General features: G+C 41.8%; 1 protein-coding gene across 1 annotated transcript in view; it reads left to right on the forward strand.

The window, feature by feature from the left end:
* Nucleotides 1-23676, forward strand: part of LOC117250129 (E3 ubiquitin-protein ligase NEURL1-like) — a 38442-nt gene extending 14766 nt beyond the window's left edge. Inside the window, exons 4-6 of the mRNA XM_078160521.1 lie at nt 13736-14452; nt 21027-21206; nt 22044-23676. Coding sequence (XP_078016647.1) covers nt 13736-14452; nt 21027-21206; nt 22044-22288 — 1142 coding nt within the window. The 3' untranslated portion in view covers nt 22289-23676. The remainder of the gene's footprint in view (nt 1-13735; nt 14453-21026; nt 21207-22043) is intronic.
* Nucleotides 23677-25420: the final 1744 nt, after the last annotated feature.

A 25420-nucleotide genomic window follows, 5' to 3' on the forward strand; every position in this document is an offset into this window, starting at 1 on the left:
CGGGTGCGATTGATGTGTTCACACCTGCCCAAATGAACTGCAATTAGGGGGCAAACGAACTTGAGTTCGATTGAACTGAACCAAACAGGACAGGTGTGAAAGCACCCTAAAAGTCAGGGTATCAGAATATCTGCTGCTTTGATTGTGACCTTTTGTCTTTCTTTATTTGTGAGATGAAAGCTTAATCACTGGATTTCTTTGAGCTTATGTTAAGAAAATAAATATATATATGAGTAGTGAAAACAGACCTCAACTTCCCCAAAACTTTAAACCATTGTTTCTCTAAGCTGAACCATTCTTGTGACCTCATTCCCCGGCTGACATCGGCCATCAGCTCAGACCAATCAGCCATCACTCTCTCTTATTTTAAGAACCATTTAGTGAGCATAACTGTATGTGATGACATCCTTTCTGTGAATAGCTTCCTCGCCTTTAATATTTCATGGATTAATTATGAAAGTGTCCCTGCTCGCATGTCGGCACACATTACCTCAAGTGTCACACTTTTTCTGCGGAGCCACCACCTGACTATGAACATCTACTGGAGACAGCGTTACAGGCACAACGCGTCATTGCTACTATGATCAAACCTTTTGATGGTTTGATTATTTTGCTGCGAGTAATGGTTTCTGTGATCCTTCTTGAGGTGAATTTTTCTCTAAAACCAAGCCTCTAAAATGAATTCTGAACTTGTGATAAAGTTGCATAAATCAGCCGACATTTTTGAAGATTTTTTTTTATTCAGTTGCAGTGACCTACTATGGAATTGATCCATTTTAGCAGGGCTACAATTAAAAGTCTGTTGTTGCTTTTAGCCTGTGGATAATCCGCATCAAACACTGTTGTGTCTGTTTGATCTCTTACAACCTTACACATTGTATTAAAGACATTCATCAAAGCTGCTATCCATCACTGCCTTTTCACTTCTCTCATTGCAGCATGCTGCCAAACAGCTTTCCTGCCATGAGGTCTTATTCTGATGTTTAAGGATCTTTTCAAGAGCGGTGTTGTTTCCTCTCTGAGCTTTTATCAAGGGAGTGCAGCTCAGTAGCTAGCCACCCATGCAACGAGTCAAAGGTGATCCTGAGATCAGTGAGACAGCTTGAAAGCTGAGATGGTGTTGCGTAAGAGAGGAAGCTAAATTAATCTGCTGAAATCAAACTGAGCCTCGGGAGTTGTCCTGACCAACAATGCTGCCCATGCAATTTAAGAAAGATCTCTTACATCACCACACTTGTCCTACTCACGCAGCTATCAATAAAGACTAAAGTGCCTTGCTTGTTATGTACAGAACGGCCTGTGCTACGCTGAGACACATTAGTTCTTGAAGGCACTGACAAAAGGTTTCCTCAAGTGTATGATACTGTATGTATGAAGCAACATAACAGTTTTTAAAGCACAATATGTCGGCTGGATTTTCACAAGTCTCTATTTACTGTATTTCTCACTATGCACTATTATAAGAAACCTGGCTTTGGATACAAGTTTATAAAATAAAATCACTGTTTCCAACGGATATTTTAAAATGTTAAGTTTGAAAGTTTGCTCTTCAACTTTTCCGCTTTTGAGTTTTATCTAGTTTGTTGTAGAAGCTCCAGAAATCAGGTCACATATAACTTGCAAGTGTTTTCAGTGTTATTTCCCCAAAGCGAGACACATATGGGAATGCTATAGCTTTCTGCAGTCAAGAAAGTTCCCTTTACACATGTACGGCTGCAGTCTTACCAGAACGTGTTTGTTTATGGGACGACTCCCGAGAGACCACACAGCATCCACCGTTTTGTACAGGTATGATGGATTCCTTCCAAGTTAGATAAGCAGAGCGAGTCAAAGGCATCTTTTGATGGATGCAAGATGCTCTACTGGGGGTTTGTTTACTCGAGGTAGATGAGTCACTTAATCACTGACAGACTGGTAGTGATCCGTGAGACCGGCGTCAGCTAACATCATCTGCAACCTGTCTCTCTAGTCATTAGAGAAGAATCCAAAATGGCTGCCAGACTGTCAAGAGGCTGCATACATCTCAGGTGATTAAGAGGAGGGTGTTGACATCAATCATGTCTGTACATGGCATTGCGATGCATTAGGCCTGTAGTGCATCTTGGTGGGGAAAACCTTGTGCTGTATGCTTTTCATGCTCAGTGACACCCTGAGAGACATCACTAATGTTAACACCTCAGGGGACAGAAGGAGCGGCTGTGAAGGAGGGACCCAGTGTTTGAATACAGTTTGCATCCTGGCTTTATGGATGCCACTTTCATTGGTTTATATCAACAAAAATAGGATGGATATCAATGAAATCTTACACAACCATTCACAGTCTCCAGAGCTTGAATTCACAAGACTTTATTTGTTCCCGTACTTTTCATATAGCGCCACCAGCAGGTCAGATTTTTCGCTAATCCTGTGAAATCTCTCAACAACTACATACACCAAATATTGTCAAGACATTCATGTTTCCCAGATTATGATTATTGTGATGTTTTCTATAGCGCCACCCCATGGTTTTGTGTGAAACATCTCAACAACGATAGCATAGATTTCCACCATCAGCTCAGAATTAAAGTTTTTGAGTACCTTGGTGTGACCAAATACCTCCAGAACCAATGACATTCCCGTTAGGCATGTCATGACTACGTTATGGACTAATCAAGGTCAGCAAAAATTATCAAAAGCATGTCCATATGTCATACAATACTGCCGATGTTGTGTTAATATGCGCATTTGTGTACATAAGAATGTCACTGACATTTTAGCCAAGATGATGCAAAACTGAACAGCAGGGTTTTTACTACTCTCATAAGACGTGGGTGCAGCACCCCAAGCTGAATGAACAGAAAATAAGTAAACTGAGATATTTATTTATGTTTTATTTTATTTTATTTTATTTTCCACACTCCAGTTCCAATTTCTGAATATTACTAAGGAGTAAAAGTTCATTCCTCTTTGAAGGGTGTACTGGCATCCTTATGCTGTTATGTTATCATTACATCAGTGACATGAAATGATCTGAAAATTACAATGACAACGTTTATCACAATAATTTGTGGGACAATATATCGTCCACCACAGGTAGTTATCATGCCTATTTCTCATTAGCTTAAGCTGTAGGCTACTTTGTGTTTAGTGCCATTTAGCAAATGTTAGCAGGCTAACATGCTAAACTTAGATGGTGAACGTGGTAAATGTTGCACCACAGCTTAAGCATTAGTGCCGTAACTAATGATCATGTTCATTATCAATTAATCTTTTGATTATTTTGTCATTTAATCAATTCATTGTTTAGAGATTAGTGAAAAAATGACCATGATAATTTTCTTAACCCTAAGATAATGAAATATTTCAGTTTACTATGAAATACGATAAAGAAAAGCAGCATCATCTCACAGTTTACATGCTGGTTCTGGAGAAATTTGGCATTTTGTCCTTGAAAATCAGTTACACAATGCAGTTGATTGTTTAATTAATCTGTTTGACAGAAAAACAATGTAATGTTTCAGCTATAATGGTGCATGGTAGCACTGTCATTGTGAGCATGTTGCTGACATTTGCATTTAGCTCAAGTACAGACTCTAGTAAGTAAGACTCCTGGGTCTCATTTATGCTCAACTTTAGATACATATACAGACACAGATGGAGCCTTCTGTTCATAGTCTTCTTTTGTTTTGTCCGTATTTGTGCACGTTTTCTGAAAGCTTATAGATACGGATGCAACAGAGATACAACCGGCAGAACGGCACAAATCAGTAATAGAGTGAAAAGAGTTCTCCGTCCACATGTCACAATGTATTTAATGGCCTTACAGTCCACGGCTATCCATGTCTCTGTTCAAAGGTAGGCCTACTTTACAACAACCTCCTCCACCATCCTCTTGTTTGTTGTCTGAAACTTTTGACTCTGCCCTCTCGTGCCATCTTTTGGCTGTATCTACTGTATGTCATCATAAAGGACGCGTGGAAGTATGAGGGCAGTGACTTTTGCAGCGTTTGAAACTGAAGTATTTATTTCCGTACATAAAGGGAGTATAAATGGGCTCTTAGTCTTGTTTAAAGTCATTGGTGCACATTTGTGATATTTCACCGTTTATGTCTATGTATTTGAGGGTCCTCTGCCGTAAGATTTCAGCCACAAACTTCACAACATTCTGGTGATTTTATTTGGACCAATTTTTGCATTTTCTGCATCAGTTTATTGTAAATGTCTTTAATTTTGTCAAATGAATGCCCTCTGCCACTTTAATGTTTTCATTTTGTTCTAAATGTCGAGGGAGACATGCCCCCTGTGTCCCCCCTGAAATCTACACCTACCTCGAAAACCATTGTACACTCTTACTATCATGGGAAATTGGAGTTAATTTGATTTAAATCCAAACCTGTCCGTTAGCAGTTAAAGACCGCTGTACCTTTGACTCATACCTGTTTTGTCAACAGATAAAGAGATGGCGTGTAAATGCTGAAAAGCTCTGCGCTGCACAAACATGTTGAAGTCTGAACCTGATTGTGCTTTACTTTCCTTTCTTTGTGTCTATTTTTGTCTGTGTTCTCTCACTGCGCCCAACACTCACGCTCACTTGCTACAGATCTCACTTATTGTTTCACTTGTCAACATAGATTATGTGGAGTTTCACAGGTTTTGATTTGTGGATGAAATGGTTTTAAATATAGAGAGGTGAGATAGGTGCAACCTGACACAAGTGGCCAGAAATACAGCGGACTGCAGGGTCAGCCTGCTAACAATGCAGGTTGCAGGGTGGGAAAAAAGTGGGCTGTAAAAAACAACAAGTACAAGTAAAAGTTTAAATTTATGTTTAATGATGTTTATCACACTGTGAAGGTGTGGTCTTTACCTGTTTCTACAGGCCTTCATAGAAGAGCTGAGCTACACTGTTTTGTTAATTTTGATTGATGAAGACACACGATCGGCCCGAAGGCTCCGATTACCCCGAAGTCCTGCAAATCAGTGTTGTACTAATACGTTTGATTTCTGGTCTGCTGCTTACAGCCAAATCCTCCAAATACAATAACTGGAAATTCAGCATGGTAATAACAATATGCAAAGTCATCTGTCAAAAGTCAGTTTCCAGCCAAAGGCAAACAGCAGACAGTGAGGGAGAAAGGCAAAGAGGGATGTTAAATGTCTCCACATTATAAACATTTAGTAATTTCCTTGAGCTGAATTCTTTTGGCAGAATTAGACTAAAATCATGAATCATACTTACAGCCTGTCGCTCTTTTTTTCTCTGCTGCTCTCTCTGTATGCTGATCACACCAATAAATCATATGAAAAGTGATCCGTTTTTTGTTTTTTGTTTTTTCCAAGGGGCCGGACATTTAAACCTGATTACAGTTGCATTAAGATTTTGCAAGACTATGGACACTGTCCCAAGTTCTCCTCTTTTGGAAATTACTGAAGCCTACAACTTATGTTCAGGTCAGGAGAACCAGCTAGATCCATGTTGATGCCTTTTTTGGGTAAAAATCATAAGGCTGGAAGTGATTGCAGTCCAGAGCTGTGGTAACCTTGTCCATATCTAAGTAGGTACATCGTCCCTTTTAGCTTTCCCACCATGTTTGATGCTGGAGCTGGAGCTATGCTCCTCAGCACTCAGCCAATCATAAATCCCTAATACCTTCCCAAGGGCAGCATTAGCATCGCTCTTACGTGCTAAATGTAACAATTTTTGTATCCACACTTCTTATTACTTTAACATTCATTCTGGAAGTGTACTTAAAATGCCTTTCGGGTGTCTCCTTGCATAGTGCAATGTTTTAATTGCTAAATGTGGTGTTTTCAAATTTGTAATTGCTGCTAGTAGTTTTAACTTGATTGGCATCTGCAGCTGCACACTTGGCGCTACATCCTGATAGTAGTGATACATAATTATAGTGCATGAGTCACTTTTTAATATACTAACTGCCAAAACAATAACTACAAGGATTAGAGTGTAGTATTTATACATGGTGTTGAATTGCGATGTAGATAACCTAGATAACCTGAATTCCAGTGCAAAGACACTGCAGCGTACTCCCCTGTTTATTATATTTCTCTCTGGGTGAGCTTACTGTGATACAACATGAGCAGATATTTTAAAGAAAAACACATTTTGGAGGCGGGACTTCAGTTTTGGGAGCTGAACACGGCTCGTGGATATGCAGCACAGCTATGAAAATAGAAGAAGATTTTCATCCCCAAAATTTTTAAAACATTCAGAGGAACTGATGATAGCAGTTCACCTTGCCCAAGATAATAAGCCTTCTTAATCTGCAGTACATTGGCTGTAATCAACAAGAGAAACACGTTGGATGAAGGCAACCATGGTAACGGTGCCTCTGAGGCTGGTGTGAGTCAAGAGCAGAGCAAAGCGCCAAGAAATGGCTTGAAAAAACAAACAAGAGATTCACAGACTCTGTGAATTTGTAGAGAGAATTGTCTTTGTTATAAGAAACAAACTAAAGCCAGTATGCAAACAGTTACTGGTCCTTGTGGTGACTTGTGATTAGGTGAATGCCGACCTAAAAAAAATGGAAACAACGAGTTGAAAGAAGCTAAAAACCTGAACACCAGACCTGGTGATAATCATGTGTGGCTACATTGCTATGAGCGACTTCTTATACTTTACACTGACCACATTTACATGCACAGAATATTGTGGTATTCAGCCCTTATTTCAATAAAAGACAATATTCCCATTAAGCTGTTTACAGCTATGCATACTGCAATTAATGTGCCCTTACATGTCGTTTATCATGTCAAAATATGGAAAAGTGGGTGTGACAGAATAGGTTTTTCTGACCGTGTGAAGACAGCCTCCCACTTCCATTCCTTCAACCACCTTCTGGAAAAGGTCGGTGTTGCGTCATTTACCAACAAATACCTGTTGATATGGAAGTCTTTCTTTGTGTTTAAAAGCAGGGGTGTGTTTCTCCTGACTAGAAATGTGGGCATCTGGCCCTGCATCTCTACCTCAGCCTTGCAAACTGTTGGCGAGTTGGTTTGTGTACAACGTCTCCACAACAACGCACAGAGCTGGCTGTAAACAGGCCAGAGGCTGTGTGTCGCAAACTGTGGTGAAAACCCCAACTGAGGCGCATATTGCAAATGCACTGTATACATGTCAACAAAGGCGGATTATGACACAATGGGCTCCTGGGCCTTGACGCCTGAAAGGCCCCCCCAACCTCCCCAGGGCAGGTACAACATGCTGTTGTTTCCTCCCACACTCAGCACATCTAAAGTCCTTTATATAGAATTCTTTATAATAGAAACACTCACTGGAAATGTATCATGATGGTTTCTTTCTTGTGACATCTCCAAAGTGAATGTTTAGGCCACTCTGTGGGGCTCTGTTGTTGCAAAGTTGCAAAGTTATTAACAGCAACTTCACACAGAGGCTCTGGTTTAGGGGCCCCAACGGAGCCCCTGGACCCAATCGGTAAGAAACCCAATGCTCCTAAAACCAGAATAATATCAGCATATCCCAGGTCTTAAATAGAAGATGCTTAATTCGGAAAAAGGCCGTCTTCATAATATCCAACAGAATACTCTGTTTACATGGCCTGGATCAAATTCGGAGTATTGTCATATTTCGAATAGTATTGGAATATTAGTGTGCATGTAAACAGAGTCTCAGTCATTTGATTCGTTGCTTATATTAAAAAGTATAACTCACTTTGCTCAGTCCTCATGGTTTTAATGTTGTAACTAAGGCTCTTTATCCCAATTGCAAATGTTACCCTAGATCTGTTTTCCTTTTATTTCTTCTCTGCTCCGTCATTATATCTGAAGTAAAGTCGTTCTGTCAGACAGTTGGTTACAATGAAACCAGAGGCCTGGTATAAACTAAAATGTCCTTTGACCTAACATCTGCCAGCATGTACACATCAGGATTAGGGTCTATGTATTTATGCGAGCTCTGTTTCAAGTGATCTCAGTGCTTGGAATTTATTTGATTTGTTCAACCAAAATAAATGCCGCTGGACAGGCTATTGTGCCTCAGCTGGGATTTAATCGGCCCAGATGGAATCGAACAGATTTGCGGAGAAATCAAAATAGAAATCGTAATGGAGCCTGTCAGGTTTGGATCCATGGGAGCCGGGCTGTACAGGGGGAAGCCTTCGGAGAGGCGGCTAATCACTTTCAGATGACCAGAGTCAAGTCCCAGTGAAGACGTGAATGTGTTCTTGTGGATTATGTGTGTATTCAGCGTCCATCTGTGCAGCTTTCGTAGAGGTTGTTTTGACAAAAACAATGAGATTAATCTATAATTGGAGAAATGTGTATGAGATCAAATTGAAACTCCAAAGACACTTCATCAACCAGTGGACACTCCAACACTTTGAGGACACTCAAGTCAAGTATTTGGTTAAAAAGAGGACTCAGGGCTGTGTGAAAGTGCGTGGTGTTTTATGCACAGAGACACTTCAGCTAAGCTTTTAACTGGCCTCGGAAAAACTGTGCCCTTGTGACATCCCTGAAGTGCTGAAGGTCGTTTTTACTGCTGCCGTTTGTCAACTCTATTTCCACGATCACCGTCCAAAACTCAGAAACATCTGGCACTAAACCAGAGACTCAACTTGATCTCTGAAAAACGCCACACATGTGGCTCCTGTTGCACATGGCATCTCACATACTCAAACTGTTGGACTTCTCCTTGTGTATCGATATCATAGCGCTCTTTAGCCTTTTAGCCCCCTCCTGCTTCACACTCATATACTTGTGCCATTATCTTGACCGGGATACCACTCCTTAAAAGCTCATCAATGCAGATTTTCCCGCGGTGCTCACTCTCTTTTTTTTTTTACTTTGATAAGTGAAAGCCCTTCCCTCTCCTTTTTGGGACAGACACACCACCCCCTCCCCTCCGCAGCCTCCTTTCTCATGACAGATGACTTCACTCACTCATTCTAGACGGAGCCCTGGATAGGCCCCCTAGGCATGCATACTTAGGGCAAATCCCCAAACACACACATGCATACACGAACACAATTGGTGCAGCTGACCTTGTATAGAGGTTGCAGCCTCACTAAAGCCCCCAGAAGCCTCCTAATCCTGTTCCACTGGGCCGAGGAATCAACTGAACCCTCCCTCATCTATTCAGTACCATGCCATTGTCTGACTGAGGGCTGTTCAAGACTAAAAAAAGGCATACCTAAAAATTGAATTGAACGATTCAGATCAAAAACTACTGTACTGTAATACAGGCAGGCATTTTTAAGATGAGGTGGAGCCAGGCTGTTTGTGTTGGCAGCATAAACAGGTTTTAACCGCAATACGTTAGTCGTCATTCTGGCATGTGTTTCCAGTGAAACAGGATGCCAGTTTTTCAGTTATATCCTGAATATCCCTGTTTGCCAACATCACATTTACTTTCCAGGAACTGGTTTTTCCGGATTGCGTTAAGACTTTCTGTCCCTGAAGGTTGCGACTTGTTTGAATAGGTAAACCTAAAACAGGTAGAGGGATTTTCTGCAGGTGTGCGTTTTGGCTTGGGTGTGTTCTTTCCTCCACAAAGCCAAGAAAATCCCTGTAATGTTCGAGCGAGTTTCTCAGTGCTTAATAAAAAGCCATAGCCAAGAGGTCAGCCATTGACCCTGCAGAACAGTGTCAGTCTGGTATGTGTTCCTCTATTTAATCAGAGCTTTTCTCTGAGACTGAGTAGCTGGAGCTGTTCAAAGACCACTTAATTTTACTTGGATGATCGCAGCTATGCACTTGATCACGTCTGTATTTTTTTCGTGCCCCAAAAAAGTGGTTCAGACCTGCTATTCAAAAGTTTCAAGGACTTGAACTTAAAATTTTTGAAGTTGAATATAATCACCATTATGTTCATGGCATGGTATTGTAAAACCACTGGAGCCTTGCCAGATGTTATTAGCGTGTCACGCTAAGCTGCAGTGAATTTTCTGTGAGTGCCCGTGCTTAATTTTCTAACATAAATCAGAGGACAAAAGACAAGACGGCACTTGTCTGTGTGTGAGTGACATTTTAATGAGTGAGCAGTGAGAGGAAGAGTTGGCTTCTTATCAACAGTAATAACACTGAGTGTTTACACTCCAGCTACAAAAAGATGAAAAGATTGCTGTCTGAATATCTCAAGTCAGTGGTTCCCGGCCTATTCTTTTGTCACATGCACCTCCACAGCCCCAGATGAACCCAAGTTCCCCTTCACCCGTCACGGCCCCAATGTGTTTGTTTGAATAAACTGGATATTGTTTAATTAGTGGATCTGTCTATTTTAACCATTTATCCATTACAAGTCATTATTTTAAAGCAATGGTTCCTAACTGGTGCAGCCAGGGGGTTCAGATTTTGCCTTAGTCATTAGTTCAAGGTCCACAAAGTTTATTATATTCAGTGTCATACTTGTGTCTGGCCATGTCGCCAAGCTAGTTTACTGTCTCTGTAAATTAGCTGTCCATTATTAAGTCAGCAGGGGATTTAAAAATAAAAATATTTGTTGTACTTCAAAATAAAGTGTGTTTTTTACAAACTTGACATGTTTGTGAGTCACTTCGGTCCATACAGGATGGACCTGCGACCAACTTTTGGACTACAACCCACCAGTTGGGAACCACTGTTTTAAAGGAATACGTCACCCCACAGATGACCATTTGTATATCAGTCACTAACCCCATGATAATGTTGAATTCATGAAGAAAACTTTTCTCTCATGCCTCCATGGCGAACAAAGAATCCAAAACCAGGGAAAATTCTCAGTGAATTGAAGCAAAAGGGGTCCATGTATAACAGCAGCAGAACTATTAAAACATCTGTTTACAAACTATCAAGCAACTCATGCAATATGATTATAACTTTGGTGTTTTAAAGGGTTAGTTTGGATTCACCAAAGTCACACAGTAACACAAACAAACTACCAGTTGAGGCCACAGTAGACCAGCAGCTCCCATGTTCAGCGAGGTAAAATTACTGTTATGTAAACAGAGTCTGGCTTTCAAGAGAGCATGTAAGTTTCACTTTCAGTTTTAAATAGCATGTGTTTGGGAAGCACTGAGGGTACGACTGGATAAATGAGACATAGGTTACATGTACATTGCATGAGTTGTGTAAGAGTTTGTGAACAGATGTTTGATGTAGTTTTACTCTCGTTAGACACGGACCCCTTTTTACCTTTAAGTCATGAAGATCTTCCTCTGTTTTTGGATTCTTTTGAGTCTGCCATGGAGACATGCAAAAAGGGTGAATAATTGATATAAAATGATCATTTGGGGGGTGAAGTATTCCTTTAACCAATTAGCCATTTTCTCTCAACCTGGTCTCACTCCGAAGTCGTTGGGCAGTGACTTGTGGGGGCCGACACTGGCAACAAAGCTGTTCTTTAATGTCAGCATGATACGTGGCTGGTTTAACAGCGCTTCGCAGCGTCAAGGGGAAACGCAGTAGAACAAGAAGGAACGTTAAGGCGGTGAAAGTCTTAGTGGGGCAGGTGAGAGGTGTGGTGGATGGGTCCAACAAACACCAACTAAAGACAATGCATGTAACAGGCAGAACTTGACATGATGTCCAAGAATGTCAATGACCAATGCAGCCAGGGTACCTTTTATGTTGTATGTGAACGTGGAAAGTCCATGACCAATTGTCGATATGTGACGAGGTCAGAGTGCGAATGTGTTGTTCCTCTAGCTAATTCTGTTCTGTGATCGCTTACTAATAGTTTCGTAACTTTTATACCTGACTTTGTATATGGATATCTTCATCAAATTATAATTTCCATATCATCAAATTGGTTGAGCTCCCAATTTTTCCCCGTACACCATAGGGTTCAGGTACCCTGGTTGAATGTTGGTCTTTAAATGCTATAGAAAGTATGGATTGACTGTACCAGCCATGTCTCTGCTATGTCTGTATGGTTGTTACGAGAGCAGCTCTTAACCCCTTGTCATGCAACCACGCTGTGAATGTTGGTGTACACACATAAACACATGTTCATCATAGGACACGGCAGATAAACATAGCGTACTGTGCGTTTCAAGCTGTGTTACCTCACCGTGTGACTCATTGCTTTTCGTATTTGTCAGGTGTTTTATGTGTGAAATACTACCCCAGACTCCTTTGAGACCAAACCCAGGAAGTGATCATACATATTTATTTGGCTCACGTCTTTATCTTTCATTGTTTTGTCTTCTCTTATCTTCCGTACATCTTGTTTTTCTGCAATAGGTAGAAACTCCCATGTAATGTTGCTATTCTCCTCACGGCTTGTTTTGACTGCTGTGCCACTCTCAAAAAAACAGAAACTGTGAACCGCGGGAAGCCGTAACAGCAAGAATAGAAATGATCTCTTGTAGCCTAAAGTCGGCTAACTTTGCCTTGAAGATGATAAGGCTGCTAATAATAAGAGCCTCATGCTTGGTTGTGGACACTCTTGACTGAGGAAGTAATTAAGTTCAAGCAGTTTATCAGCGGCTGGCTGGAGATGTGCTGTCTTTGTGTGATAAAGAGGAGCTGGTGAGGTATGCCCTTTCTCTCGAGTGTCCACCCCACCCTATTTTTCATCCTTGCCTCCTCTGCCGCACTCATCCAACTTCCCATAGGGGAAGCCCAAAGCAGGTCGAGGCTAAGAGCCACACAGCTCAGCCATCATGTCACTCATCCCTCGGCCTGTCCCTCCTCGCTCTCCTCAAATGTCCAATCAGGCTAATTTTAGCTCGTGTTGGAGGACTGCGTTAAATTTGGCAGTGTGTCCCTAAGCGTGCCGCGATGCAGATCCGTTTGAACCGAGTGTGTGCACGCAAAGACACACGCTCTTTCTGTTTTCTTTTTTGCAGCGATGTTCCCATGTGGCTTCTAGTTTACAGTGTGCAGAATTAGGATAGGAAGGGTTATTTTTGAGAGACAAGACATGTGATACGGTTTTTAGGATGCCTTTCCCTTTCAATGATCGGAAAAAGGCTGCTTTTAGCATCCAGACACGTAACTTAAAATGTTAACAGTGCACAGAGGTAGAATACAGCACATCAAGTCACTGCTGCAGAGACAGTTTGTTATGTGAACAGCCTGGACTCATTATAGCCCACTGTATACTATACATACACTGTAAGTCCTGATGGCAAACTAATAAAGCCTTTTTGAAAATACAGTCCTCAGATTTAATAGCTTATAATATTGTATGCATCTTCAACACTCCAAAAAGATTAAAAATAAGAAGATAAGTCAAGAAATGTGTCTCAAACACAGCTGAGCTTTATTGTCACACTGTGGCTTCATGTGCATCTCTTATCCTTCCACGTTACATAAAGCTGTTACGTCTCTTTTACTGTGATGTAGCCACAGGCCTGCAGCTACAGCATGCCCCCACTTAAAGTCCTGATATGTTTCTAAGTATGTAAACATTGACGTATTTGTTCATATTGTCGAGCCTTAGTACAGAGAGTGCATTAGAATGAATATGTTATAAAGCACAGGAGCCGCAAGGCACCATTTGTTTATAGTGACAGGTATGATGAATGAACAGCGCACAGACAGTGAATGTAAAACAAAGCAGTGTTGTACATGGGAATATGCAGAATACTAAGTGGGTACGTAAATTTAATTTGGTTGTGTGGCCACTTGGAGAGACAGTAAATGGAGAGTTTTGTGACTGCAGTAGCCTCAGACATTATGTGTTGGTTCAGATTGAATCTTCCCTTCAAAACACCAAACAAGCCATTATATAACATTCCTGTGTGTGTGTGTGTGTGTGTGTGTGTGTGTGTGTGTGTGTGTTTTTTTTCCACAGACAGCGAGATGGTCCCCCTGGACTGCCTGCGTCCTCATTCTTTTGCTGCCGCCCACCGGGCCTCCATTGAGCGAAACGGTGATGACCCTCGCCTCTCCATCAGCCTGTGTGACCTGAGCCTGCAGCAGCAGGAGACGCATCTGCAGGAAGATGATGAGGAAGAGGAACGGCTACAACGCTTAAGCTCCGCCTCCTGCCATGTGCCCCAGAACTCTCAGAACTCGCAGCAGTGCTCGCTGCTGCCCAGCCATTTGGACACCGATCTGCACTTCCACTCGGTGCACGGCGTCCATGTCACCGTGCTGGACAAGCACACGGTGGCTCGGCTGGATCACCGCGGTGATGAGAGGACCCTGGTGTTCACCAGCCGGCCAATGCGCTGCTCAGAGACTGTGTATGTGAAGGTGAAGACAGGTGTCACACGGCCTGGGTCTCTCTCGTACGGTGTGACATCATGTGACCCAGCCAGTCTGAGGCCCAGTGACCTCCCGTCCAACCCAGAGTCCCTGGTTGACCGAAAGGAATTCTGGGCCGTGTGTCGGGTGGCGGTGCCACTCCACAGTGGGGATATCTTGGGCTTTGTGGTGAACGCAGAAGGGGAGGTCATGATGAGCCATAACGGCGTCAGTGCAGGGATGCAGCTGTGTGTCGATAATTCCAGACCACTCTGGATGTTCTATGGTCTGCACGGCACCATCACACAACTCAGGATTTTAGGTACGCTCACCTCAACTTAGACTGTATGTTAACAGCTTAAAAACTTAGGGACAGTTTTTTCCCCTTTCCTTTAGGACTATTTATCAGTGTAGATTGTTTAGGTTTGAGTTGCCAAATGTTTGAGATATCGTCCGTAGAAATTTCTGCCTTCTTGCCAATACAATACATTTGAAAAACACAACAGCAAGAGAATCCACAGACCTTGTTGCGAGCAGTTTTATGTAGGAACTATTTTCTTTCTCCCGACCTACACCCACCAACCATATCACCGTGCAAAAGGAAGCGTGCATCTACTGCTAGCACACCTTGGAAGACACCATTAATGTTTACATTAGGGCTGCCCTCTAATAGTCAACCAAACGTTAGTCGACCAGAAGGGTCATTAGTCGGCATGATTTCATGGGTCGCTTATTCACAGGAAAAAGAAAAAAACATGAAACTCTATTAGGAGCTACGCCTTGTCAAAATAAATCAAAACCTATATGACTGGACCATGTGGGAATTTAATTTGAAAAGGACAGACACAGGAAATGGCCACGTTCAGCAGTCAGACAGGAGTCACGTTACTTTCCAGGGCTGGTACTTGTGGTTATTCCACAGGCTAGTTAATAACATGTCAGGCAGGAAATCCAAAGTGTGGGATCATTTTGAGAAGTTGAAGGACGAACCCAAGGTGATATGTAAACTCATCTTCATTGGTCGACTACAAACATGACGTATCATCTGAAACATGTCAGTAGCTACATGCCCATTAGCCCACAGCGTCATTAACAGGCGGCTCGCTCAGTGTGTGACGTGCACTTGTAGATAAAATATAGGCCTATGTTAATGAAGGTTCATTAGTACGGTCTCAGACCCATTTAATAATCAAATTAATATCATAAACATGCAGGCAACTAGTCGACTAATGGCCCTCAATAACGACTATTGGTCGTCTAGAAAAATTCTCACATCTCAAGCTGTCACAAGGACAAGAGAGCACAAGCCTTTTGGCCATGAGTAGATGCACACTTCTTTCTGCATTGTGATACTGTATGGTTGGGTGGTGTAGTTCGGTAGAGAGTAATTAGTTACATATTTACATTACCTACATTAACTGCTCACAACAAGGTGTGTGTATTATCGCGGAGTGACCAGGTCTTTCTTACAGTTCCTTTCTTACCAGGATTTCTGGAAAGAGACATTACTGTTGAATTTTTCAAATATATTTTGGCACTTTTAGCACCACAAGCAGAGTGCCATCTAGTTATATTATACTGGAGAGAAGGCCAACATCTCTACAGCTGATATCGCAAACACTCAGCGCCTCTCACCAAAACAATATCGACTGATAAATAGCACTACAGGTAAGAAGAAAAATATGTATTTTTGATTTGGGGATGAACTGTCCCTTTCAATCTGTTTGGGGAAGCAAAGCAAACTGTATTTATAAATGTCAACAGCCAAAATGGAAAGTTTTCACAATAAGGGACTCCATCACGGTTATTATTCTCTCAGAAAACACAGGTTTCAAACATAATTGCTGACTTTCATTCATTTCCATTGCCTTTTTATTCCTGTTCAGACTCAGGTGGGCTGTTTTCCATGTTCTTGGACTGACGAAGGAAAATAACGACTCCAAGTCAAAGAGCCAAACTAAGATTTTAGCCTTTTTGGTCCAAGTTAAAAGAAAAGGGACCTACGCAGATCAACAGTTTCTTATAAGCATTAGTTTTAGCAGCACTTTGAATATTAAAACAAATCACGGTTCAAGGAATTCGAGCTTGTTCCATAATTCTTTACACAATGTCATTTGTAACTTTCCATTCAGAAGGTAATGCAGTCTGTGATCCCTGAATAACCTTTGGAGGCTGAATTCCCACTCAGCCGAGTCATGAAATAGTTTCCCCCTACTTTGCTGTCTGGGCTGCTCTCTTGACTTTTTATCAACTCATATATCTCTTAGGAATTTACATTCGTTCTATCCCCCGCAGTTTGCATATGAATGTTAACGTTGTATCTGCAGCTGAACAGAGTTTCTGTCAGCGGCATTTGATTCCAGCAGATTTCACACAATGATACCACATTACCTGAAGTTAATCACGATCCTGGCTGCCTGGATGTGGGACTGCATGCACAGTTTAGGACTGTTTGACTCAAAATGAGCAGAATAAGAACATATAATGGCAAACAGGTTCAGGAGCTGTTGAAAATGGTGGTTTAATGACGACACATACCGCGTAAACGCTGTGGTGATGATCACAGGCTGGAGATATGCTTCGGACGACGGGGGAGGAATGTAGTTTTCTGGTTTGACGTTTGTTTGCTTCTTGTCTTCAGACAATTTTACTGTTTATATTGTTCAGGACGTAGTCTTTGTATATTGCAGCAATTTTCACAGAGTTTGGAGAATGTAAAAAGTCTCTGATATTGCTAAGAGTTTATTTTCTAGGACATTTAACACACAGCACACATCTTCAGCAAAGAGGTAAATAAGCTTCACCACATTTTGTGCAAATCCAATTTAAGTTTGAAATATTTAGTATGACTCACTTAGTTTTTAAGAGTCCTGCACTTAAAGGATTTTAAATTCTCTATTTTTCATAAGATGGGGCTCGAGCGTTGCTTGGACTTAGTGTATTATGACTTGACTTTGAAATACTGCAGAGTGCAGTGAGCACTGTGTGTGAGTGCTTTTGATTTGTTTACAGTCACCGCAGATAAAGACATTCGTCTTAATTCTTTGAGAACAATCTCGTTCCCCCTCCAGTCTTGTCTTCTGGCTAGGCTGATAATGACTCTGTCCCAGCAGGTTAGCCATCTTTTCACAGGAAATTTATAATTAGAGGGAAAGTTTTCTTAAACTTAAGAAATGCTACAAATGCATTGGTTTGTTAGAATTTGTTTCACTTCTCTCTCATAATTCATTTCTGGATTAGAGTCTCTCCTCTCCTCTCTTTCATGTAGTCAGTCAGACCAGGGCTGAGGAGGTTATTTCTGTCTTGCGTGGGCTCCCAGCAGCCAGCATTATGTATCAGGAGGGGGCCCGTGATAGCTCCTTATGATGCCCTCCATATGCATTATTAAAATGTAATTGCATGGAGGTTTGAGATGCTGGGTTTTCCACCCACAGCTTGTTCCCTTAACACGGGTCCTCCAATCGTCTCTTCCTTTTTCTCCTCGTGCATTTTCTCACCCCCCCTCCTCTCTCTACCGATTCTTTGGGGTATGAGCGTTCTCCGAGTCATTACCCACTCCAGCTGTGGGGAGTGCATTTGTGACGTCTCTGCTCACCCACTCGCTGCAGCTTCATGCCACGAGTTGCCATGGAAACATCTAGCCACTGAGGCAAGTGACAGTTTGTCATGGCTGGGTGTTGTCAAGCCTGTGAAGTGGAACAGATGGGAGTCTGTTGCTCTCACATGGTCATTTTGTCCGTGTTATCTTTATAATGTCATGGGAGATATTTAGAATCAATAACGACCTTCAGTAGTCGTGTATTTCCTCGTTACAGGGGTCCTGCTGTGGGGTTACAAATGGGTTCAGCTGTAGGTTTAAAGCTGCTATAATCAATATTTTCACATCAACAATTGATCAAATGAGTATCTGAAAGGGGGGTCGCACTTACTGACTAACCCACAGAGAATTATCACCTGACTCTGCAGCTCTATGGAGGATTTGGGCCTCTTAAAACTCACTGTTTTGGTTCTCCAGCCAGCAACTTAATATTCTGCTTCACTCTCTGTGCTGTTATGGCGTAGTGAGCAACTAGCTGGTGTACACAGTGAAGCATTTAAGCTAGCAGCTAAAGAGACAGATATTTCCCTCAGGAGTTGGCGGAGAACAAAACTTAGCTTAAAAACTGGACTTGCATGCGCTATAGATGGACGCAAACACAACTCCGAATGAATGCTAACATCGCTTCATAACTGCTGGATGTGTAAAACATAGACTGTAATAAAGGCGGACAACATGACAGCTTCCCAAAAGTGAAGCCCTCTGGTGGATGGCTGCAGTATAGGTCATAAACCCCGCCTCCTTGACATTAGTGGATGGAACATGGGCCAAACGAAAAAGTCAAAGACATCAATTTTATTTATTTTTTTAAGATTATTTTGGGCTTGTATTGCCTTTATTATAGTACAGCCAGAGAGTGACAGGAAAGGGGAAGAGAGAATGGGGATGACACGCAGCCCACATGAGGCGTACACTCCACCCACTGAGCCAGATGCCGCCCCAACATAAATAATTTTTTCCCAAAGATATTTTCTGTCATTTTAGGTACTACTTATCACACTGATGAGAATTCAAGTGTTCATTTTTCTGATAAGTTCGGTTATAACTTGTAATTTGATGCTGTAAAAGTTGGTTTAACATCATGATTGACAGCTCTGTGTGCTCACGATTGGTTGGACAGTGGGAACTTGATACTGCAGAGCTCGGGACGGTGCAGACCATGGATGTAGTAAGAGAAATGGATACAGCATTGAAGGCGGGGCCCCATTCATTCCTATGAGAGTTGCTTAGTGGCACTTAAAGCCCAAAAAAAGCTGAATTTTGCCAGTATGACATTACCTGGGTAATCAATATTTCCACACTGTGCGGCCCTTAGAGCAGGCACACTCCAGATTTCTGTCGGCCAAGCTGGCTACTTTCAGTTTAGCACTCCGCTAACTTGAATGGGGATAAAACTCTACAAGGCTTTATGAATGCTGTCAGACCAAGATTATCAAATTCCGATCCAAGGATTTATTTTGCTGGGATGTTATCCACAGTGTAAGTCTTTTGGAAAAAATATTTTGGGGCCCAATGGCATCATGTGACAGATGTATTTATACTGTTAAGCCATGACAAAAATTAGCTCCCTGAGGGCCCGGCGCAGACGTCACCAGCGCAAGATGGCAGCAGCCGTATCTGGGATATTTTGGTGTCATATTTATGTGTGTAAATAAGCAACTGTTTGCTAACATGTCTGCCGTAACAGCAAAAAAAAGGTCAATGTTAGTGTAATGTTTACGGGCTGCTGCCCCCAAGTGGCCAGAAAATCTGTTTCAAACCTGACTTCTTTCAGACCCTAACCAAGGAAACAATAGGGTATGGCAGAGATCGTTTTATTTGATAAGTGCTGAAAGCCACCACATGGTCAACTACAAATAAGCCTCCTCCACAGTCTGCATAACTAAAAACATTCACATACTCATTCCTGGTCGCACAGCCAGCAGTAAATTCACAATACAAGAGAAGATGAAAGGTACGCTTGATGAAAGGGTACATGAATAGAAATGAAGGTTATCCATTCTGCCTTATTAAAGTTGACCGAGACATTTGCTAACAGCCGGGCTGCCACGTACAGTAGGTCATGGTAAAGTAGGTAATTGAAGGGTGTGTAAATGCTACAGTTCGCATACGTGCCTCTGTATCCCCTCTAAAATATAATATAAAGGATAGATAAATAGATGACTCTCAAAAAAGCATGCCTCAGCAAAGTGGTAAGAACACATTGATCCCAGCGCTAAACTTAAAAGCACACAAATTATGGAAGGGTTTTAGCATGGATTACCAGAGTTTGTATTCATGCATACTTTGCTACGTGTGTTGATTTTTTAGCAGCAAACTGATTGTTGCATGACTAAAAGGATACTATGGTTTGTTTACGTAGGCTGAAACTGAGACTGCAGTGGTTGGAGCGATCCAAAGAAAAGGCATGAGTTCAGAGCAATGGATCAGAGCATGTAGACAGAGTTATGCAACAAACTGTATACATTTTTCTGCTAACAACAGACCACATAAATGTGTCCTTTTCTTATTTTAAGCCAACAGTATTTCATTATTTCAGCAATTTCTCAGCATCTGTGGTTCTTTTTTTAGCCATTTCTCCACTCCACACTGTCATTGTAGGAAAATTTGGACAAGCAAATTGTGGGATGGGATGTAAACAAGCAATATTAGATAATTTGACACATGGAAGGATGGCAGTGCCAAGTGAGCGGCCGGCCCGACAGTGTAGCAATATTTCTGCCATGGTCAGTTGAAGGACAATGTGTAAACAACAATGGCGTGTGCCTGCCAGGCAGACTGGATCAGAATCTGTCTGTGGAATCGGGGTCGGTATTCTGGTCTGTGAGGAGAGATGAGCTGCCAATATGAGAACTGATGCCAGAGCCGGTGGTTATGGGGTGCGGATGGGGACGGATCACAAGAGACAGACAACAGATAGTCTGTGAAAGCATTTTGTACCCTACCCAGAGGGATCATGGGCTCATGAAGGAGGAAGGAAGGAAGAAGCAGGGGGACTACACAAACTCATGAGCTCTTGACTCACTCACACACCCTCACACAGACGCTGTGGACTCACAAGTCATCTGCTTGGTTACAGAGGAGGTTTAATGTGCGTGTTAGAGGGAGAGTGACAGACTGAGACAGTAACAGAGATGCAACAGGACATCAAGTCTCCTCCTTTTGCTAATTATCAGCTCTGACTAAACTCTTCAAAGTGTGAATGATGGAAATATGTGACGCCCACTTAGGAACGCATTGCATTTGGCTCTTTTGAACACTTACTGGTGTGACCCAGATGTCTCTTCTGTACCTTCAGGCTCATCTCCACACCCCGACCTTCGAGGCCCGTCAGTGCCCAGCTCTCCATCCTGTACACCCAACACCCCCACGATGCTTTGCAGCGGCAACTCCGAGCCCAACCTCAACACACCCATGAACATCAACCTCAACTCGAGCCTCAACTCCAGCTACTACACCGTCTTTTCCTCCTCCACAGGTTTGTCCAAGTGCTCCAGTTTACTCCTTTATCTTCTCTCTATCTTTTTTCCCTGTGCATTAGTATTTCCTGTCCAGATGCGTTTTTTTTCTTTTCTTTCATTTATGAAACTGATTAAAAATGTAGACATTCAGGACAGCAATAAAACAGTCGGCAGCACACAAACACTGACTGAACCGCAAGCACCAAGACAAGAAGACAAGAAGCACGTGTTTACCTTGGTGATGTGAAGCAGTGATCCCCGACATCACTGCTGTCCCAAGCTGCAGAGAGCATGACGTGGAAACTCCTGGCAGATAATGGCAGCATATGGAGCTTCATTAGCAGAGAAAAAGAGTGGGAGGGGTATTTAAATTTTAAATAAAACGTGTGTTGGATATAGGCAACACATGCAAAATAGATTCTTAGTGCCTTGTCACGCTGTGTATCACGAGCGTAATGTATGTGGTGTTCCCGTTGTAAAGAATTGAGTTTTCAGGAGAAGCCTATTTTTTGCTTGTCAAGATGAAGCTGTAGCTGCACTTGTCATCTTTCACATGTCGTTGTTGCTCTGGTACCTGTGCTGGTAGACTAGAACACTTGTAGACGGATGCGCTGCCCAGTCAGGCCTGGAAGAATTGCATCCCAGGCATATACGATACTAGAAAAAACACAAGTACCACCATGTCTTCTGAACTTTGGTATCGACTTGGTACCTAAGTATCGCTTTCCTAGTTAGATATATGTGTCACATATAAGCATAGCAATGCCACTACTTGGAGGGTTTTGTTTTCCTCTTTTGTTTTCTGTCTCACACTCACTCACACATCTCTAATGTCTTTCTTCTCATCACCTCAGGTACAACCCCAAGCTCTCCATTCTCCAGCCACCCAGAGTCCCCCACTTTCCCGTCCTGCTCGGGCTCGTGGAGCGATGAATGCACCATTTGCTACGAAAACGTGGTGGACACGGTCCTCTACGCCTGCGGACACATGTGTCTCTGCTACGCCTGTGGCCTCAAACTCAAGAAGATGGCCAACGCGTGCTGCCCCATCTGCAGGAGGACAATCAAAGATATCATCAAGACCTACCGGAGCACGTAGGCTTGTGTTAGATGATGTAATCGCATCGTCAGGTTCAGCTCAAGAGGTTTGTCAAAGCCATGTAGACTTAGTAACGACGGACACAGCACAACTGAAAGCCCCACTTGTTTGTGTGTGCAATCTGGCTCAGGTACTCTACAGCAGGACTTTAACCTCCATCATTAAACATTTTATCTATGTTTTGTCTAATGCACATTCTTGGAGAGCTCACAGTTCTGACCTGTGAGCTCTCAGTAAGATTCAACATACAATGTGATCAACAGAGACAAAGTATGTGCTACTGCAGGAACTGCAGACAGGACCGTGACCTACTATTGTCCAGCGACTCTGTGATGTGTGCATCTGTAGAAGAGAAAGAGTAATCTGAGGAGGCATGTGTCCTACTTCCTACAGAGTATCCCTTCGTTCTGCTGGTGATAGCGTGGCTGCTAGCTAGTTTTACAAGAAGTGAAATTGTCCAGAGCTGCGGAAGAAACAAGGAGAATAAATATGTGGTTTCACCAGCTGCTCCTCTGCTGCTTGTCAGAGTGCATTGGGTTTAAAAGTGTTGTTTTAGAGTAAGAATCAGTTCTCTACTGAATCTTAGCAAAAATCAACACGAGATCGTTTCATTTGACATTTCCCGAATATTTCCAGAGGCCAGTGAGGAATGAGTAAAAAGAAAAAGAGTTTTCGTGATGAGAACTTTGCAGCCCTTCTAAAATGAGCTGTATTTTGAATGCATAGAGGAAAAATACTCCTCCTGCAATAAAACACAACAGAATGCCTAAATCTAAAGGGTAAAGAATAAATAAGTAAAATGTTTTGTCTGATATCTCACTTCCTGCTGTGCTTCTGTGAATTTCAGGCCAGGCGAGATTGTGCGAAGGGTGAAAAAAGTGTGAACGTTGTCACCATAGAAGGTCACGCTCACGGTGAATGAGGATGTAAATCATTGAAGGGGGAGCGAGGCAGGAGGTAGGCGAGAGGATGTTGTATGTTTGGGACAGAGACAGCGGAGGAAGGGGTACCTTTGTGGTGTGGGTCTGCACATCGTTTCAGCGCAAAGAAAGTGTTTACTCACTCAGGCACACCCCATACATCAGAAGTTTGTATGAAAGCCTGTAAGATGTGGGACTTGTATGAGTTGCACGTCCTGCTTCCCAGCGGCCGCCCCCGCCGTCTCTGGCTGCTCAGTAAGCCGGCTGGATGCTGTGATTGGACTAAAGTCATCCAAATAAACATTGGTGGGCAGTGAGGTATTTTTAAAATGCTGAACGAGCACATAAAGGATGACGAATCAAGCTCTTCATCATCGCAAGAAACACATTAACCCACTATAAGTCAGAGATGGCTTTGCTTACTTCAGGTTACACACTTCTCTTTCATATGTACATTAAAAATAAAAATATTTGCTTTCAGTGATGTGTTTCAGCACCCTGTCTTCAAGTGGAAAAAAATCACACGAGTGCAGTCGGTGACAAGGGTGTAGCTTGTTATTGTGAGACATTGTGAGAATTTAATTTGCATATCAGTTTCTGAGTGCTGCTCTCTCGTCTGTAAAAGCAAACTCCAAGGACATTTTCACTCGACTAATCTCATGCATTATGTACTGCTTTGAATTGTTGAGAAATACAAGCTATTTTCAGGTGTTACTTTGGCCTCGCTGAAACATTACGCAGTAATTTGTAAAGTGCTGATTTGTTTTCTTTTCAAGGTGTTGAAGCGTGTCATCTCGCCGCTGTGGAGGGAGAATTAGCGGTTATGTTTAACATTTGAGTCACAGTTACGTTTTCTTGTGTGCCTTTAAAAAGAGAAGTCTGGACAAGCTTTTGGTCTGTCGGGCTCCTCACTGTGAAAACCAGGAAGTTCATCTTAATTTCATCTTAAAGTCACTATTTCGTGGTCTCTGATGTGAGGAGGTGTAACCACACAATCTAGCGATACAAACATTTCAGTGTGCTTAATATCAGTATGTGACTTTATTCACTGCTAAAGATGAAATGTTTAAATATCGCCTTGTCCCCTCTCTGTCACTGCATTGCATTATACTGGAATTTTGTTGTTGCTTGAGAGACGCTCAGCCTTTTACATTTCTACCTGTTTTTGTTTTTCCTTCCTGACCAAATATGACCTACCAGAAATAAACCATTTGTGAAACATTTTTGATAGAAAAGCGGTATTGATGAGTGTAATATCAACTGTACATTATGAGGTTTATTTATTTTGTCAATGCTACTATAAAGAATTATCATTGTTTGTTTTATATGTATGGCTATAGTGTCCAAAATGAAAATATATTGTTTATTTTGTTGTTGCATAGGATTATAGGAAACTCTTTCCCCAGTGAAAGGCTCTGTGGATCTGTCCGCTGGTTTTCTCTCAAAGGAATGGTTTGACATTTTTGGAAATACGCGTATCATAGATGAGAATAACAATAATAATGATAATGCATCTTATTTATAGGCGCCTTTCAAAGCACTCAAGGACACCTTACAAGACAGAAAAATGCAGCAATGTATCCATACATCATAAAATCAATCATTTCAGTAATATACATTAAAGGTTAATAAAATGACTAGAAAATAAAATCATTATAATTATCCTAAATATAAATATTAGGCATAAAATTGGCATCAGTGCAAGTCTCAATATGTGTGTCACCATAAATCAGACCAAATATGCCAGCTTGATGGGATTTTAAAGTGGATGCCACTCACATTTACTCAAGTACTGTAATTATGTACAATTTTGAGGGACTTGTATTTCCAAATTATACTACTTTATAATAGTACTACTTATAGTTTTTTATTCCCCTACACTTATCTGACAGCTGTCGTTACTTTGCAGATTAAAATTTTACACCCAACACACATCTTATAAAATGTGACACACTGTTATAGAATACAGTACCCAAAATAATACAGTGATTAAAATGATCTTTGACCCTGCTAAAACATTGAAATGCTGCACCAGTAAAAATGATCGCAATATTGTATATAATAATATAACACTGACGGTAGTACTTTCACTTTTGATACTTCAGGACAAGTAAGTGCTGTGTGTACTTTTATTTAAGCAAATTCTGGATGCATACTTGCAGTGGAGTATTGTGACACTGTGTTATCGTGTAAATTATACGGTACTGTGCGA

Source organism: Epinephelus lanceolatus, chromosome 17 (assembly GCF_041903045.1).
Source record: "Epinephelus lanceolatus isolate andai-2023 chromosome 17, ASM4190304v1, whole genome shotgun sequence".
Taxonomy (NCBI): domain Eukaryota; kingdom Metazoa; phylum Chordata; class Actinopteri; order Perciformes; family Serranidae; genus Epinephelus; species Epinephelus lanceolatus.